Raw genomic sequence first — 17,927 nt, 5'->3', positions numbered from 1 at the left:
TGTGTGTCTCTCTGTGTTTGTCTCTGTGTGTCTCTGTGTTTGTCTCTGTGTCCCTCTGTGTCCTCTCCAGTCCTCTGTGTGTGTCTCTGTGTTTGTGTCTGTCCTCTCCTGTCGTCTGTGTGTGTCTCTGTGTCTCTCTGTGTGTGTCTCTGTGTGTGTCTCTGTCCTCTCCTGTCCTGTGATGAGCGAGTGGTGATTTTCCGTTTTCTAATATTCGTCTAAAGTTAACTTTTGTTTTTTGTGACCAAAGAAATAAAAGAAATAAAATTGAAGCGAGACGCATGTTGACAGTCTGAGGTTTGTTTAAAGGTCGATGTGTCTGCACTGAATCTACACACACACACACACACTGAACATCTGAAGACAAACTGATATTTGACCTTTCAGGAAAACAACTTTAGTTTTACTTTGAAAATCTACGGCTCTAATAAAGCCCTTAATTTGAAAAAGACTTGAAGAAGATTTAAGGTTTTCCTTAAAGTTATTGGAGAGTCATTGAATTATAATATTATAATTATATATATAATAATGAACTTCAAGTCTTGAATATATTTTAAACTCATGAACTCAGGTTTCATTTCAGGATTAATTTTGAATTTATTTAATTTTCTTGCTAAAATATGTTTATTGAGGGGAAATGGACTTCTATTTTGAAAAGAGCAGACGGAAGCAGCCTGTGTGTGTGTGTGCTGACTTGAGGTCGGTGAGTCTCGGTCAGTCTCGGTCGTGAATCGTCGTCATGGCGGGGAGACAGCGGGTGGTCCACCTTCTGCAGCAGCTCGAGCACGCGGCGTAAGTTTGATTCCCGTTTACTAAAGTTAAGGCTGTGACGTCACTGACGTTTGTTGTTCAGGGAAACTGCAGCACGTGACTTCAACTTTAATGTTTCTATGGCAACAAAGTCCAGTTTGAATTATTCAACATGTGGAGCACGTGAGACCTGGACTCGTGTGGACCTGGATCCGGTTTAATCTGGATCTGAACCTCCTGATCTGGTCCAGATGAACACCAGGAAGAAGACACCTGAGTCCTCCTCAGGTCCAGGTCACCTTGAGACCAGGAGACCAGGTCCACCTGAGTCCAGGTTCTGGACGTCTGGTTCATTCTGCTGCTGAACATCAAGCTGCAGCTGAAAAGCAACAACTTTATTTACGTTTTCTTTTACCGAAAATATGTTTTTGTTTTTTTGATGCTGATGATAATATACCTGTTTATAATATACAACTATAAAATATGAATTTTTATAATATATGTCTATATAATGAACATGTATTTTGTGTTAACAGTTGCAGATGTCCTGCTCACTCCAACACATTCCATCAAGGTACACACACACACACACACACTCGACACACATGCTGTGGGCGGAGTCTTATCTTCTCATCAGTATTTTTAGATCACAATCTGTTACTGATCACATGACGGGATCAAAATGGCTTCTGTGAAATCGATCAGTGATCAAACGCATCACGTGTAGTGACTCTGTTTCTCCACCAGGTGGCGGAGCTGCGTCGTGCACCGTCCGCAAAACGGAATACGCCTTCGAGGTACGAACTGTTCAACCTCGTTATCTAAACATTTTGCTACAAACATTTCTATTTATTATATTCTATAAAACTGAATCACAGTATCTGCACTAGATTCTGCTTTGACTTCAGAAATCAGATGTAGTTTGTATTTGTTTATGTATTCTTGTATTTCGTAATGTATGTACTTTTTGCTTCTATACGTGGAGCTGATGAAGTTTTTCTCGTCAGATGGCGAGTTCCAACATCCGATACGGAGGAGGAGTCAGCCAGGAGATCGGCATGGTAACCACATTGATTGGCTCTCAATGTTTTCTTAAAGATAGATTTGGTAAATCAGAGACATTGAGACGTTTAGCTGACGTTCATCAAACTTTATGTTAAATCCATTAACAATTTGAGCTAATATGCTAATCATGAGCATGTCCCCGGTCGTCCTGCAGGACCTGCAGAACCTCGGAGCCCGGAACGTCTGTGTGATGACGGACCAGAACCTGTCCCGCCTCCCCCCCGTGAAGATCGTCCTGGAGTCGCTGCTGAAGAACGGAGTCAAGTTCAAAGTGTACGACAACGTGCGCGTGGAGCCGACCGACACCAGGTACACATGCCGCCTGCTCTCTGATTGGCTGGGGCAGACCCCCACAGATGGTGTCTCCACAGAGACCTTAACAGTCTCTGACGTCATCAGGACACATTTTGTTGTTATTGGTGCATGTACCATGTTTATGATTTGTGTGGTCAGTGATGAACCAATGAGAAGTTTGAGTTTTCATTTCTCTGCTTCAGTTTTAAAGACGCCATCTCGTTCGCAAAAAAACACTCGTTCGACGTGTTTGTGGCAGTGGGGGGGGGCTCTGTGATTGACACCTGTAAAGCAGCCAACCTGTACGCCAGCCACCCCGACGCCGACTTCCTGGACTTCGTGAACGCTCCGATCGGGAAAGGGAAGCCGGTCACCGGGACCCTGAAGCCGCTCATCGCAGGTAACCACCACCAGAAGGCCGCAGGGGGCGGAGTCAGGGCAGAGTGAAAGTGATTGACAGCAGACAGTTTTATTTTATGACATATTCAAATAATGAGCAGTTGATTATTGATTCTGAATATTTTTCAGATCGTGCTGTTGATTATTAATCTGTCGTCCTTCACCTGTTCATCTGACCGACAGTAAAAACCTTTCACAACGTTTCCTAGGGGGTCAAAGGTCACCACGTCTTAAAACACTGACTATGACTCGGCAGTTCTGAGATTAAAGGACGTGTGAAAAGAAAAACAGGATGTTACTCATTTCTATCGTAGTTTTAGACTTGAACTCTGTTCTTTTGCTCAGTTCCTACGACCGCGGGCACCGGCAGCGAGACCACCGGAGTCGCCATCTTCGACTACGAGCCTCTGAAAGCCAAAACCGGTACGGCTCCACGAGTCGTCTGAATCTCACGTTCACATGAAAACTGTGATCATTGCACTTTGTCGTTATTGAAAGTAATTTGAATGTTATTGAGCCAACGAGCGAATCAGGAACCAGGTCATGATGACATCATCGTGTCTATCTGAGCTGTGATTGGCTGTCTCTGTTCAGGTATTGCCAGCAGAGCTATCAGACCCACGCTGGGGATCGTGGACCCGATGCACACGCTGAGCATGCCCCCCCGAGTCGCCGCCAACAGCGGCTTCGACGTCCTCTGGTCAGTCTGTCCAACATCTGTCCAACATCTGTCTGTGTGTCTGACATCTGTCCAACATCTGTCTGTCTGTCCAACACGTGTCCAACATCTGTCCAACATCTGTCAGTCTGTTCAACATCTGTCCAACATCTGTCTGTGTGTCTGACATCTGTCATCATCTAAGGTAATATTTTGTTGATGTGTATTTCATGAGTATAAGTTACACACGTGTCAGATTCTTCGGACCACGTGTCTTCGACATTCGAGTTAAACACAGTTTGAAACCTGCAGCCGTGACCTCTGACCTTTTTATAACAGAGGAACCTTTCACCCACACTCGTGTTAACACAGAGGTCAGAGGTCACAAATGTACAAACTGAATTGTCACAATGTTCCACACTCACAATCCTCCTGTGTTCTTTACCGTCGTTGTTAGGACCCGAGCACGAGTCTTATTATTCTCATTATTATTATAATATTATAAACTCTTTAAACTTCATAGAAAATTAAAAGTGGTAAAAAAGTAAGTATCCTGGAGAAAAGGGCTCCACAGCATCTAACCCTGAAAATCTGACTGAAACTGCTGTCAATCATTGTCACTGTGTCCTGACTCCGCCCTTAACCCCAGCTGTCCTATCAGCTTCAGCCTCTGTGGTTGCTTACCTTAACCTTTTTATTTCCTTTTTTTTAGAATTCCGATTGTTAAAGTTATTTCAGTTCAAATTTAAATGTGTGTACTTTTCCAGGTAACACTTTATATTTGGGAACACATATTAACTAGTTGCTTATTAGCAGCACTTTGGCTCTTTATTACTTTTGAATCCCTTATCCTGTAACTAGGCCGTTAACTAACCTCTTAACTACGGCTCAGTGATCCTCAGGAAGGAAGTTGTTGAACATGAATCATAATCTCCAGATGCTTGGCTCAGTGTGGTTCTTATAAGGTGCTAATACCACAAGAATAATCATTGTTGCTTCATAACACTTAATATGTTCTATTCACATGTAAACTGCACGTGTGAACAGTGTCAATCACTCTGAGTGAAGTCTGTCTGACCCACAACACGTTCCCCATTCTAGACACATTTTCCTGTTGTGTTACATTATTTTTCTTTGCATGTTTTACGACTGTAGACGACACATGTAAACATGTTGTTGTCTTTAGTCACGCTCTGGAGTCGTACACTGCCCTGCCCTACCACCAGAGGACCCCCTGCCCCCCCAACCCCATCAACCGGCCCGCCTACCAAGGCAGTAACCCAATCAGTGACGTCTGGTCCCGCCACGCCCTCAACGTGGTGGCCAAGTACATGAAGCGGTGAGTTGAGCCACGTTCGATTCCCGGAGGATCTGAACAGAAACCACATTCTCTTTCTCTTGTGACGGCTGCGCTTAGAAAATCCATTCTTCGATTCCAAACAACCTTCATAGAATAATCGGATATCGATGTGTAACGTGGCTAACGTGACAGCATCATGACTCCCCTGTGTGTCAGGGAGTGAGGCGGAGCTTACACACAGGCCCCGCCCCCCTGATCCAGGTTAAGGGTTTCCCTCTGGGACCCTGTAAGAGGATCCTGCTGCAGGATGTGGGACGAAGCACCGGCTGGTTCCGTGTCCCCCCCACCGCACTCACTGTACAACTTTACTTTGTGTTTTTTTTGATTTGCTCCACAGTTTGTGACACATACTTCTACACTAACAAAATACTCTCACATTTTGTGTGCACGCATTCCAGCTGCTACACAACACAAGACGTGACGCACACAGTCAGGATTCATAACTAAATAGCGACTGAGACGGACACACACAAACACGCACACACACACACACGTTTTCTCTCTCTCTAATTGCTCAGTTTAAACCTTTATTTTCTTTCATATCCAAGAAAACTGGTATTGTTACCGAAATATCCTGAACTGAATTGAATCGAGATCCTGTGAATCCTGAACAGGATATCTGATTGGTTGATGATTGGTTGATGGATTGATTGGTTGATTGGTTGATTGGTTGATTGATTGGTTGATTGATGGATTGATTGGTTGCAGATCTGTGCGGGACGCTGAAGACCTGGAGGCTCGGTCCAGCATGCACCTGGCCAGTGTGTTCGCTGGAATCGGCTTCGGAAACGCTGGAGTTCATCTGTGGTGAGGAAGAAAGATTTAATGTCACTGAACCAGATCCAGAACCTGAGGGAAAAGGCTTTGAAGATAAGGACGATGACACGAAGCTGAAGCTGGAGGAGATGGTCCACTGATGAATGATGGAGACACAGAGAGGAGCAGTCAACTACTGACAGATGCTTTATAATATTATAATAATAAATAAAACAAGTATAGCCCCCAGTGATAATCAGTGACAAAGTGAGCACTTTTAAATATGTGGACATATACAGCTGCACTGTAATCTGTAGACTTGCTGTGTGTTAGCTCAAAGCTGGACTTCCTACGTAGACAAGACGTCTTGTCCATATTCTGTGTGCGTGAAATCATAACTGGATATGGATCGGCACGCTCACCGTCCAGCACAGGGCAACAATAGAGAGCATATTAAAAACAGCTATGAAAGAAAGAGCAATATTCAATTCACTTTGATTCTGGATTATTAACCTGGGTCTTGCGTGATATGTCTTTGTGTACTGGTTGTTGTTGTTGTTGTTGTTCTGTTCTGCAGCTACTGTAGCACTTTGGCCCGAGGCAAATTTCCCTACGGGACAATAAAGTTGATTTGATTTGTTTAAATAGCATTCATATAGAAATGATTCAGACCTCTGGTTTTAAATCTAAAGTCAATTATGAAACTTTTCGTCTGGTTATTATTTTATTTTCCTGTTATTAATGTATTTTATGTATTTTTCATTTAATTTTTCATGAAACTGTCGAAATGAAGATGTTTTTATGAAAATATGATAAAATTATACATTTCAAATGTTCTGTGTGTTTCAGTCACGGTATGTCGTATCCGATCGCTGGAAACGTAAAGACTCACTCAGCGAAGGGTTACAGCGTGGAGCACCCCCTGGTGGTGAGTGATGAGAAGACAACACATCCGCATGAACTCTATTAAATGATCAAAATATGAAAAACATTTTAAACACGTTGTTGCTTCTGAACGTCTTCGTGAACACATTGGACACAAAAGACAGTTTCATGCATCAAAGACCTGAGCAGCCAATCACAGAGGGAGACTTGGTGTTAGCACAAGAAGCAGGTCAACAAGCTAACGTTAGCATTCTGTTACCCGCTGATGTTGTTGCAGAGCATCACTGTCATGTGAAAGAAAATAGTGATTACTATTATAAATTATTGTGTGTGTGTCTGTGTCTGTGTGTGTGTGTGTGTGTGTCCTCAGCCTCACGGTCTCTCTGTCGTTCTCACGTCTCCGGCAGTCTTCAACTTCACGGCCCCAATGTGTCCAGAGCGCCACCTGGAGGCTGCAGAGATCCTCGGTACCTGTTCACCACTTCACCTGTTCAGCCGCCATCAGATAAAACCAAAACAACACAACATAACAACAAACGCATATGCATTGACCAATCAGCGACAGGGACAGTTTGACTGACAGCAGAGCAGAGGATCAAACTGTTGAATAATAAAAATCTGATCAGAAGAAACATCCACAATAAAAGAAACAGTTCCAGCTGCTGAATGCAGGAAGAACATCTGGTAGAACATCTGGGATTGTTTTTGTATTCAAACTGTTAAGATACATTTATTGATCCAAGCACATGCACAATCACACCACTGTGTTGTGTTCAGGTGCAGTCACACTCTGTGTAGCGTTCAGGTGCAGTAACACTCTGTGTTGTGTTCAGGTGCAGTAACACTCTGTGTTGCGTTCAGGTGCAGTCACACTCTGTGTTGCGTTCAGGTGCAGTCACACTCTGTGTTGCGTTCAGGTGCAGTCACACTCTGTGTTGCGTTCAGGTGCAGTCACGCTCTGTGTTGCGTTCAGGTGCAGTCACGCTCTGTGTAGCGTTCAGGTGCAGTCACGCTCTGTGTTGCGTTCAGGTGCAGTCACACTCTGTGTTGCGTTCAGGTGCAGTCACACTCTGTGTTGCGTTCAGGTGCAGTCACACTCTGTGTTGCGTTCAGGTGCAGTCACACTCTGTGTAGCGTTCAGGTGCAGTCACACTCTGTGTTGCGTTCAGGTGCAGTCACACTCTGTGTTGCGTTCAGGTGCAGTCACACTCTGTGTTGCGTTCAGGTGCAGTCACACTCTGTGTTGCGTTCAGGTGCAGTCACACTCTGTGTTGCGTTCAGGTGCAGTCACACTCTGTGTTGCGTTCAGGTGCAGTCACGCTCTGTGTTGCGTTCAGGTGCAGTCACACTCTGTGTTGCGTTCAGGTGCAGTCACACTCTGTGTTGTGTTCAGGTGCAGATATCCGGCAGGTGAAGCGGGCCGATGCGGGGGCGGTTCTGTCCGACACGCTGCGTCAGTTCCTGTTCGAGCTGCAGGTGGAGGACGGACTTGCTGCTGTCGGATACAGTAACGAGGACATCCCAGCTCTGGTGAAAGGAACGATCCCTCAGGTGTGAATCATCACAAACTTCTCAACACTCCATCCATTAATAACGATAATAATAATAAACTCAGTTTAAAGTGAATCTCTTTTCTTCACATTGGAATAAAGCAGTATTGATTCAGGTGTTTTCAGAGCTAATGACAGTGAGTTGGATGTAGAGACACCTAGTGGTCAGGCCGCGTCACAGATCCCCTCAGTCCCACTCTTCCAGTTAATTCATTAAAGTGCTTTGAAGTGAAGTTTTATGAGTTTTAATATTTACATTTTTCAGGAGCGAGTGACCAAGCTGTCTCCCAGGAGTCACAGCGAGGACGACCTGGCCGAGCTGTTCGAAGCCTCCATGAAGCTCTACTGAGTCCACTGGCCTCGTGGGAGAGAGAGAGGGCTGAGCTGCTGTTCCTCTAACAGCCACTAGATGGAGCAGTTAGTCTTCCTGCTCAGACTCACCTTTGACCTGAACATGTGACCACGTCTGACCAAATAAAAAAACTGTTTTCACACGTCAGTGTCAATGTTTCTATCGTTATAGGGACGGACATTGAACATGTCCGACTCACGTCTCCACGGTGAGGTTAGGGGGGTGCGTTGTGACAGGATGTGACATACACCGGATCAATCATCAGTCCCAGTTTATTTCTATATTCTCATATTCCCAGTTTGTCTCACAGATGTGAACAAGGATCAACTTCCTGTTCTTAACTCAACAAGAGTCAAACAGAAACTTAGTGACCAGTGATGAAGCTCAGTCCCAAGTGAGGATCCTCTCCCAGGACACACACAGGTGCTGATGGAACTGAACACATCAACACATCAACACAACAACAGGATTCACTAAATGAGAAGAACCAGTTTGTAACTTCATGTTTTAAGTGTTTATACATAAAGTGTGATGGAGATGAAGGAGCAGATGAACTGAGGAGTTCCCCTTACTGATGGTAGAAGATGTGAGGAATCATCTTGTGTATCAAGGAGTCTTGTTGTGATCATGGACAACAGATCAGGATCCACCACCATGATCTATTGTCCATGATCACAGTCTGTGATCCACATCAGGATCCACGATGTGGCTGCAACTCTGATCCTGATCCACAAGCGATGGAGCAGCCAGACTCTGGTGAAGAAGTCACGTCAGTAACATGTGTTGAGATGGAGAAGAGGAAAGAGAAGCTTCATGTGTCGCGTGACCCCGATCTTCTAGACCTGCAGCAGCAGAACTGAGGTCTAAGACAAACCTGGACCAGCTCCAACTATAACTTTATCCTAAAGGACGGTTTGAATCGCCAACGTACAGAGGGAGTCGGCCTCCAGAACTGAGGCTGAGATGATTCCACAGGAGAGGAGCTTGATGCTGAAGCTCCTCCTCCTCCTCCTCCTCTAGAGACTTTAAGGACGACAGCCTGAATTCTGGGAGCTCAAGGCTCTAGTGGTGATAAGGTACGATGAGCTCTTTAAGGTTTGATGCTGCCATATTATTAATGAAGGTGAGGAGGAGGATTCTAAATGTAACAGGAAGCCAGTGTAGTGACGCTAACAATTATGTGTCTCTGAGGGCCAAGTATCAGAACCTGAGTTTAATAAGAGAAGGTTTTTATGTCCTTGAGACGTGAACTTCAGTTAATTGATGACACTGTTCTGGTTTTATTGATATGTATAACTGGGAGTCATCTGCATAGCAGTGGAAGTTTACTAACTGTGTCCTGATAATGTTTCCTGTGGAAGCAGACAACTTCATGAGATGGTTTGAACACCTTATTTATTAAGATTATATATATATATATATATATATATATATATAACCCTATAAAAAGGAAGAAATAATTGTTGCTTTATCATGCAAATGATTCTGAATAGAAATATGTAAGCTCCAGATACGTGAGTGGACATGTTCCGGTCACTGTGCTCGTCTCGTCATCCCTCCCTCCACCACCTTATTAAGATTAAGATTAAGATTAAGATGCATTTATTCATCCCAAACACATGCACAGACATGCAAAGGCACACTCATGCAGGTAGGGAAATGTAATCTCTGCTTTTGACCCATCTGGTGCAGGACACACAGAGCAGTGAGCGACCAGGTACGGCGCTCGGGGAGCAGATGTTGGGGGAGTAAGGTGCCTTGCTCAGGGGCACTAGACAGGGTAGGGAGACTCTTGGATGTTTGGACAGATCAATCCAGGTTCGTCTTTTGTTGTCTCTCCGTGGAGTCGAACCAGAGACGAACCAGAGACCTTCTCTGCCCATAGTCCCAGTTTCTGCCACTAGACCACCGCCTCTCTATTTACAAATGAAGCACTGGTTTGGTCCTTGTCCCATCTACTAACATGGAGGAGGGTTATGACCTGTAATGCAGCCGGCCACCAGGGGGTGATCAGTAGGTTTTAGGATGGGTCATGTTGTCCATCTTTATTTATAGTCTGTGATCTGATACACCTGATCTCCTCTGTGTGTGTGTGTCTGTGTGTCTGTGTGTTGTGTGTGTGTGTTTGTGTGTGTTGCAGTGACACACACACAGTGGGATTAGTGGCGGCAGGTATTTATACTCAGAGTGAGTGAGTGAGTGAGTGAGTGAGTGAGTGAGCGAGTGCAGAGCAACATGCAGCAGATCTACAGACACACTGATGATCAGTTAGAAATTTATACAACTGTGTTTTCCCCACAAGGTGAGTCAACACACACACACACACACACACACACACACACACACACACACACACACACACACACACACACACACACACACACACACACACACACACACACACACACACACACACACGTTACATGTTGTCTGTCGACCTGTAAAAAGTAGATCAAATAAAATGACTTTTTCATTTAAATTAACTAGACAGTGTTTTATATGTATGTAGGTCACTGGTCGTCATTATATGAAGACTTAGTTACTAGTTAATGAGTTACTATTGACCAAAGAAGAAGGAACCCAGGGTCCACCATGAGGAACCCAGGGTCTACCAAGAGGAACCCAGGGTCCACCAGGAGGAACCCAGGGTCTACCAAGAGGAACCCTGGGTCTACCAAGAGGAACCCAGGGTCTACCAAGAGGAACCCAGGGTCTACCAAGAGGAACCCTGGGTCTACCAAGAGGAACCCAGGGTCCACCAGGAGGAACCCAGGGTCTACCAAGAGGAACCCAGGGTCCACCAGGAGGAACCTAGGGTCTACCAAGAGGAACCCAGGGTCCACCAGGAGGAACCCAGGGTCTACCAAGAGGAACCCAGGGTCTACCAAGAGGAACCCAGGGTCCACCAGGAGGAACCCAGGGTCTACCAAGAGGAACGCTGGGTCTACCAAGAGGAACCCAGGGTCCACCAGGAGGAACCCAGGGTCTACCAAGAGGAACCCAGGGTCTACCAAGAGGAACCCTGGGTCTACCAGGAGGAACCCAGGGTCTACCAAGAGGAACCCTGGGTCTACCAAGAGGAACCCAGGGTCTACCAAGAGGAACCCAGGGTCTACCAAGAGGAACCCTGGGTCTACCAAGAGGAACCCTGGGTCTACCAAGAGGAACCCAGGGTCCACCAGGAGGAACCCAGGGTCTACCAAGAGGAACCCAGGGTCCACCAGGAGGAACCCAGGGTCCACCAGGAGGAACCCAGGGTCCACCAGGAGGAACCCAGGGTCTACCAAGAGGAACCCAGGGTCTACCAAGAGGAACCCAGGGTCCACCAGGAGGAACCCAGGGTCTACCAAGAGGAACCCTGGGTCTACCAAGAGGAACCCAGGGTCTACCAAGAGGAACCCAGGGTCTACCAAGAGGAACCCTGGGTCTACCAAGAGGAACCCAGGGTCCACCAGGAGGAACCCAGGGTCTACCAAGAGGAACCCAGGGTCTACCAAGAGGAACCCAGGGTCCACCAGGAGGAACCCAGGGTCTACCAAGAGGAACCCTGGGTCTACCAAGAGGAACCCAGGGTCTACCAAGAGGAACCCAGGGTCCACCAGGAGGAACTCAGGGTCCACCAGGAGGAACCCAGGGTCCACTGCACCAGGAGGAACTCAGGGTCTGACAGTCGCTCTGAGGATTTCATCCTGGTACCTAACAGCAGTCAGGGAACCGTTGGCTGGGACATGAAGGTCGGTGTGACCCTCCCAGGATCTGCCTCCTCAGACCATCACTGATCCACCAAACTGGTCATAGATGAAGCTACAGCAGCTTCACGTTCACCACACATGAGCTCAGTGTGAACCAGCTCTCATCAGTGAGGAGAACAAGGCTCCAGTGGTGGACCTGCTGGTCCTGGTGTTCTCTGGTGAATGGAGCTGTGGGCACAGCTGGGCTGGCTTCATCCAATCAGAGTGTGTTTAGGATTGTGTCAGTGCAGCATCGTTCAGGTGAAGTGTGAGGTCAGCAGCAGTAACACACGTGTTGTTGTGTCAGTCTGCAGGTCGAGGACGAGGAGCAGACCCGAGGAGGCCGAGCAGGTAAAGACCTTCATTCAACTTTCTTGACGGGACCTCTGACCCCTCTGACCTCTGACCCCTCTGTGGACAGTGTGTGTGTGATACAGACGACAGAGCAGTCCAGAGGGGACCCAGTGGTGAACATCCTGTGATGTCTGTTAATCAGTCTTACATCAGCGTAATCTCTGACCTCCGAGTACTTACAGCCCGACGAGCAGAGGAGCAGCTATTTAAAGCAGATTAATGTTGACACTCACACATTAACCAATCAGCAGCAGCTTTGAAGTCACCAAGGTCCCTTCATCTCTACAGTGAACAGGTTCAAAGCCCTTAAAACACTCAATTCTTCAGTGATTAGTTCTTGGGTTATGAACATTTAGGCCTTTTCAAATTAAAGGCTCAGGTTTTTCAAAGTTAAGCCCAGAAGAGCAGTAGTTGAATGAGATCCGGGTTTTGAGCGATGCTGTGATTGGCAGGTGGTGGTGGCGGGGACTCAGTACCGCTCCCAGAGGCCGAAGGGACTGGACCTGAACCCCGGAGACCGGATCCAGGTTCTGTTCAAGGAGGATGAGGACTGGTGGTTTGGACGTCTGTCGAATGAACATGAAGGTTATTTCCCTGCGTCGTGTGTGGAGCAGGTAACACAACTCAGCTGGTGACAGGTCCACACACCGTCAACACAATGATGATGTCATCTTTATGTGACAGGGCAGGGAGTCATCCAGAGCCACGCCCCTGCTGGTCAGGAGGGGGTCAGTGCCGGTCGCTGTGACACCTGCAGGCGCCCCCTGTGGTTGCACCAGGTAACTACAGAAGCCCCCCCCCCCCTTTAGCCTAAATTGTTGAAATACTCTAGTGATCTGACTCTTGATGCTAACACCCCCCCCCCCCCCTCCCCCCAGCGGTCGCAGTACTCCGAAGCTGCTCAGAAAAAGAAGCGTCCTTCTGGGACTGGAGGGGGGGTCGGGTCCCAGCTCCCCCGGCCTCCTCCACCGGGTCCTGTCCAAGTCCAGGAGAAAGAGCTGCCCCCACCTCCCCCACCTCCCCCAACCCCCCCACCCCCCTGCAGACCCCGGCTCCTTCAACACGGCCTTCCTGCCGGACGACGCCGGACACTGAAATATGAAATAATAAATCCAATAACAACATGAAGCTTCATCACGTCTCCTCTGATGCTTTAATATAGTAAAACAACAAAGAAATATATCTATGAATTCATATGATATTTAACGATCTCAATCAATAAACATGAATAGAAAGTTTGAATGTAAATCAAGTTTGAAACATAAAGAAAGTTAGAATAATAGAAAATTGGATAATAAATAAAGTTTGATTAAATAAAGCTTGAGAAACAGTTTCTTTGAGTCAAAATATAAATATTAGATTTTGAGTCAACACAATTTTCAATCAATGTCACTAAAATGTTTAAAATGTTCTAAATGAAATTCAATGCTTAGTCAATCAATCAATAAAAGATCAGTTTATCAAACTGACACAGACGATGCAGTGAGGGATTAAAATGCTGAGTCACGATTCACAGGATGACTCAGCAGTGTGATGATGATGACGATGAAGACCTGAGCGATGATGTCATCCTCTCAGGCTCAGTTATGAAGTACGATGATGAAGATCAAGACTCCACGTAGAGTCGGGCCTGCTCTGTCAGAATCACCTGATCTTCTGTCCTCCCAAAGGTCACCACCTGAAGGTCACTGAGCTGAAGACACAACGTGAAACAAGACGACAAGGAGACGACAAGGAGACGACAAGGAGACGACAAGGAGACGACAAGGAGACGACACGGAGACGACAAGGAGACGACAAGGAGACGACAAGGAGACGACAAGGAGACGACACGGAGACGACAAGGAGACGACACGGAGACGACAAGGAGACGACAAAGAGACGACAAGGAGACGACACGGAGACGACAAGGAGACGACAAGGAGACACAGAGACAACACAGAGATGATACACAGATGATACAGAGAAAGGATGACTGGCCACTGATGACAAAATGGAGCAACTTGTTGATGATGGATTTTTACCTGGGGGGGAGCCAGCGTGGGGGGGGCCCCTGGAGGCTTCAGCTCATCAACAGGCTGCTCGCACCACAACACTTCCAACTGTCTGTCAAATGTCACTGACCCGGACTGTCCCTGTCCCTGTGGTCCGGACTGGACCTGGAACAGCTGGATGGAGCTCAGCAGACTCTCCCCCCGAACCTAGAGGACAGACGCTCCTGGTGAATTCAACATGTCACCAGGGGGCGTCTGTCCTCATGTTGTGATGTCCAATCTGTGTGTGTGTGTGAGAGACACAGCTGACCACACTCTTTTGAATCTGTTAATGGTACGAAGCTGTCGACCACATGCAGATCAGCTGACCCACCTCGTCCTGACTGATCTTCAGTGGTGTCGGGGTTTGAGGAGCTGACGTCCACAGATCTCTGATCGTCTCTGTGACGTCTGACGGCGTCCTGCACCAACAACACATGAATTGAGTTTACCTGGAACCTGCTGAGGTGATCCATTAGTCTTCACATGACGATTTGTTATTGTTAGAACAGTAACACACGTACACAGCGCTGCAAAGGAGACGAGAGGTGTCGTAGTAAGGGCCGGTTGAGTGTGGGGGGGGCGTGAAAGCTGGACGTGGCAACTTCAGATCCTCAACAGTTAAAAAACCAAGGAACTGAAACATCAGAGAAACATGAGACACGTCAGAGACACGTCAGAGACACATGAGAGACACGTCAGAGACACGTCAGAGACATGTGAGGTCTTTACCTCAGAGGGAGAGAAGTTCAGCGCCCCCACCAGGCTGCAGGAGGAGGCTGTGTCCTCACTGATCATCAGCTGCTCCCTAAAACCTGCATCCTGCCAACAAACAGACTGTCATTGCTCATGTCCCAAGGTCAAAGGCCACAGATTGATCCAGACTCTGATCGGGATCAAAAGTGTGAAATGTTCCTTTAACTCAGGTTAAACCCGGTTCTGCTTACATAGCTCAGGTTGATGACAGACGGGTCGTCTTCCTCTCTGTGCAGGTGGAGGTGGACTGATGATGGAGCCTCCTTTGGGCTGTGGCTCCAGGTCTCCAAGTTCTATCAGAAAATAAGATTCTGTTGATTGAGGAAGAAAATAGGTATGGACCCATAGTGACAGGGCTGCTGCACCAAATAAATGTCAGAGTAAATCATTTGTGAAATAGAAACACTGACTGAACCCTCTGACCGATCCTCAGACCTGAGACATGAGGCTTCAAGTCAGGTGACAGAAAAACAACTTCCAAAATAAGAGCCCCAACAAAGAGAAGAGCAGTTTTACCGCCTCTGTCATCTCTGCAGGCGTGGTCAGCTCGTACAGGCTCAGAGAGTCGTAGCCTGAAGAGGGGGGGGCACAGGCGTGGCACAGGTGGACGTAGCAGCTGCAGGTGCTCTGTTTGCTGAAGGTGCAGCTGGAGTCCACTGTCATTGTGGACACACTGTCCGCCTGCAGGACAAACATCAGCATTACAATACATCTGTCACGGACGGGTGTTGGGGGTGGAGGCTCTGCGCTGACCTTGGTGGGGTTGATGGCGGAGCTTGAGAGGACACCAGTCGTCACAGCAGGAGTGGAAGAGGAGGAGCTGTGGACGTGTAGGACCTGCATGTGTTGCTGTGTCTCCACCTTCCTCTTCAGGGTAGAGTTCCAGTGGTTCTTGATGGAGTTATCTGTCCTGAGGATGAGAAACAACGTCAGAATGTCCAACTTGACGGCACACCAGGACATCTCCTCCCAACTGTCTCCACCCACATTTGTTTGTCTCTAAACCTGGACGTCTCCTCCCATACCTGGACGTCTCTTTCGACACTGGGACATCTCCTTCGATACTGGGACGTCTCCTCTCATACCTGGATGTCTCCTCCCATACCTGGATATCTCCTCCCATACCTGGATGTCTCCTCCGACACTGGGACGTCTCCTTTGACACAGGGACGTCTCCTCCCAAACCTGGACATCTCCGCCTACATTAGTTTGTCTCCCCCCACACATAGAAGTCTCCACGCACACCTAGAGACAGAGTCTGTCTGTCCACAGACAGTCAGGATCAGATCTTCTACCTGGCGCCCTTCAAGTGATCTTTGTATCTGTGAAAGCCTGCAGGTGGTCCACGTACCTGCCAGGCAGCAGCTTGGAGATGTTGGCCCAGCGGTTCCCCAGGACTTCGTGGGCCTGACAGATGATGAGGTCCTCTTGAACCGTCCAGCGGCTCTTCTTAACCATGGGGCTCAGGTGGTTGTGCCAGCGCTCGCGGCACTGCTTCCCGTTACGGCTGCTCATGTGTTTGGCGATGAGCGACCAGTGCTTCACGCCGTACTTATGAACCAGCTTGATCACCTGAACAGGAAGTGAAATCCCATTAAGGAGTTGTCAATCATTATTCTGGGAAACTATGAGCTGGCCGTTACCTTTTCGTCCTCCTCCTGAGTCCAGGGACCTTTAACCATCTCTGGATTCTTTATCTGCTGCCACCTCTGCTGACAGTCCACATCTGACCTCTGACCCTGAGACACACACACAGTGCGGACGTCCTCACATGTCGGATCAGACTAATGTTATCAGGTTGATCATGTGTGTGTGTGTGTGTGTGTGTGTGTGTGTGTGTGTGTGTGTGAGAGAGAGAGTGTTCCACCTTGAAATGAAGAGAAATTAAAGACCAGCTTTTTGATCCAAACTCCTTCACCATAGTCTGGAGCTTCTTATCCTGAAGAGGAAGATCAGCATCATCACCATCATATCATCATTAATACAATCACCATCATCTGATCAATATCATCATCATCATCTTCATCACCATCACCCTCATCATTATCATCTTCATCACCATTGTTACCTCATCTTTTGTCCACTTCTGTAGTTTGACTCTGCAGAATCGTCCTTTACGTTTTGTAAAGGAGTTACTCTTTGAACTGAGATCGGAAACACACACACACACACACACACACAGTTGAATAATATCCAGGATGAACAGCGTGTGGAACAGTGATGGACAGGTGTGCTTGTGTGTTTGTGTTTCTCACCTGGACCTGCTGTTGCTCATCATACCAACACCAACACACTGCAGGACACACACACACACATACGCACACTTCATACACAAAACTACACTGTGTGAGGACTGCTCGTTGCCATGGAGACGTCCCTGTGGGATATGATCACATTAAAGTAATTAGTGAATTCTGCAGGAAAATATTTTCACCTAGTTATAGTTAGATAAAACCAGAACCTGATGACGTCAGTAAAAAAACGTTAATATACAAGTTCACCGAATATTAATACAACATAAATACAGAACAATCAAAATAATGTAATCATAAGCTCACTGTGGGTTTTCAGAGAGAGAAATTGAGTAGATGTACTTAGTTATTGAGTTACAGCAGACTAACCTGTTCCTTCACCAGAGGAGAGCGGCTGTTAGCGGCTGTTAGCGGCTGTTAGCGGCTGTTAGCGGCTGTTAGCGGCTGTTAGCGGCTGTTAGCGGCTGTTAGCGGCTGTTAGCGGCTGTTAGCGGCTGTTAGCGGCTGTTAGCGGCTGTTAGCGGCTGTTAGCGGCTGTTAGCGGCTGTTAGCGGCTGTTAGCGGCTGTTAGCGGCTGTTAGCGGCTGTTAGCGGCTGTTAGCGGCTGTTAGCGGCTGTTAGCGGCTGTTAGCGGCTGTTAGCGGCTGTTAGCGGCTGTTAGCGGCTGTTAGCGGCTGTTAGCGGCTGTTAGCGGCTGTTAGCGGCTGTTAGCGGCTGTTAGCGGCTGTTAGC

General features: G+C 47.3%; 3 protein-coding genes across 4 annotated transcripts; 2 read left to right on the top strand and 1 right to left on the bottom strand.

Annotated features, from left to right (window-relative positions):
* Nucleotides 1-684: 684 nt before the first annotated feature.
* Nucleotides 685-8,211, top strand: adhfe1 (alcohol dehydrogenase iron containing 1). Of its 2 annotated transcripts, XM_062404111.1 has the most exons (14): nucleotides 685-792; nucleotides 1,287-1,324; nucleotides 1,498-1,547; nucleotides 1,758-1,811; nucleotides 1,970-2,124; nucleotides 2,313-2,509; nucleotides 2,854-2,931; nucleotides 3,103-3,208; nucleotides 4,353-4,505; nucleotides 5,235-5,333; nucleotides 6,132-6,210; nucleotides 6,538-6,634; nucleotides 7,561-7,718; nucleotides 7,983-8,211. In XM_062404111.1, exons 1-14 carry the CDS (start codon nucleotides 740-742, stop codon nucleotides 8,064-8,066), a joined length of 1,401 nt encoding a protein of 466 aa, XP_062260095.1. In that variant the 5' UTR covers nucleotides 685-739; the 3' UTR covers nucleotides 8,067-8,211. The 2 variants fall into 2 exon arrangements, with proteins under 2 accessions (XP_062260095.1, XP_062260096.1); XM_062404112.1 differs by lacking the exons at nucleotides 4,353-4,505; nucleotides 5,235-5,333 and having other exon boundaries at nucleotides 695-792.
* Nucleotides 8,212-10,227: 2,016 nt separating this feature from the next.
* si:dkey-97a13.12 (uncharacterized) lies at nucleotides 10,228-13,360 on the top strand. The gene is made up of 5 exons (XM_062404087.1): nucleotides 10,228-10,371; nucleotides 12,108-12,151; nucleotides 12,607-12,768; nucleotides 12,839-12,933; nucleotides 13,033-13,360. The coding sequence occupies exons 1-5, from the start codon at nucleotides 10,305-10,307 to the stop codon at nucleotides 13,247-13,249; spliced, it is 585 nt and encodes a 194-aa protein (XP_062260071.1). The 5' UTR covers nucleotides 10,228-10,304; the 3' UTR covers nucleotides 13,250-13,360.
* LOC133968185 (uncharacterized) lies at nucleotides 13,295-17,370 on the bottom strand. Its single transcript, XM_062404085.1, has 13 exons — nucleotides 17,199-17,370; nucleotides 17,012-17,087; nucleotides 16,811-16,882; nucleotides 16,587-16,682; nucleotides 16,295-16,515; nucleotides 15,697-15,853; nucleotides 15,460-15,624; nucleotides 15,135-15,236; nucleotides 14,920-15,009; nucleotides 14,712-14,824; nucleotides 14,522-14,609; nucleotides 14,179-14,355; nucleotides 13,295-13,847 (listed from the first exon to the last, which is right to left on the bottom strand). Exons 1-13 carry the CDS (start codon nucleotides 17,270-17,272, stop codon nucleotides 13,761-13,763), a joined length of 1,518 nt encoding a protein of 505 aa, XP_062260069.1. The 5' UTR covers nucleotides 17,273-17,370; the 3' UTR covers nucleotides 13,295-13,760.
* Nucleotides 17,371-17,927: the final 557 nt, after the last annotated feature.

The sequence above is a fragment of the Platichthys flesus genome, chromosome 14 (assembly GCF_949316205.1).
Source record: "Platichthys flesus chromosome 14, fPlaFle2.1, whole genome shotgun sequence".
Classification (NCBI taxonomy): Eukaryota; Metazoa; Chordata; class Actinopteri; order Pleuronectiformes; family Pleuronectidae; genus Platichthys; species Platichthys flesus.
The sequence above is the reverse complement of the archived record's forward strand: the minus strand, read 5'-3'. Positions and strand labels throughout refer to the sequence as shown.

Coding starts and splice junctions, on each gene's coding strand:
- LOC133968185 (XM_062404085.1), bottom strand. CDS start 17,272: ATGAAGTGTGCGTATGTGTGTGTGTGTGTCCTGCAGTGTGTTGGTGTT. Junction 15,625..15,696: donor CCGCCATCAACCCCACCAAG/GTCAGCGCAGAG, acceptor TTTGTCCTGCAG/GCGGACAGTGTGTCCACAAT. Junction 15,237..15,459: donor CTGCAGAGATGACAGAGGCG/GTAAAACTGCTC, acceptor ATTTTCTGATAG/AACTTGGAGACCTGGAGCCA.
- si:dkey-97a13.12 (XM_062404087.1), top strand. CDS start 10,305: ATGCAGCAGATCTACAGACACACTGATGATCAGTTAGAAATTTATACA. Junction 10,372..12,107: donor AACTGTGTTTTCCCCACAAG/GTGAGTCAACAC, acceptor TTGTTGTGTCAG/TCTGCAGGTCGAGGACGAGG. Junction 12,152..12,606: donor GACCCGAGGAGGCCGAGCAG/GTAAAGACCTTC, acceptor TGTGATTGGCAG/GTGGTGGTGGCGGGGACTCA.
- adhfe1 (XM_062404111.1), top strand. CDS start 740: ATGGCGGGGAGACAGCGGGTGGTCCACCTTCTGCAGCAGCTCGAGCAC. Junction 2,125..2,312: donor GTGGAGCCGACCGACACCAG/GTACACATGCCG, acceptor TCTCTGCTTCAG/TTTTAAAGACGCCATCTCGT. Junction 2,510..2,853: donor CCTGAAGCCGCTCATCGCAG/GTAACCACCACC, acceptor TCTTTTGCTCAG/TTCCTACGACCGCGGGCACC.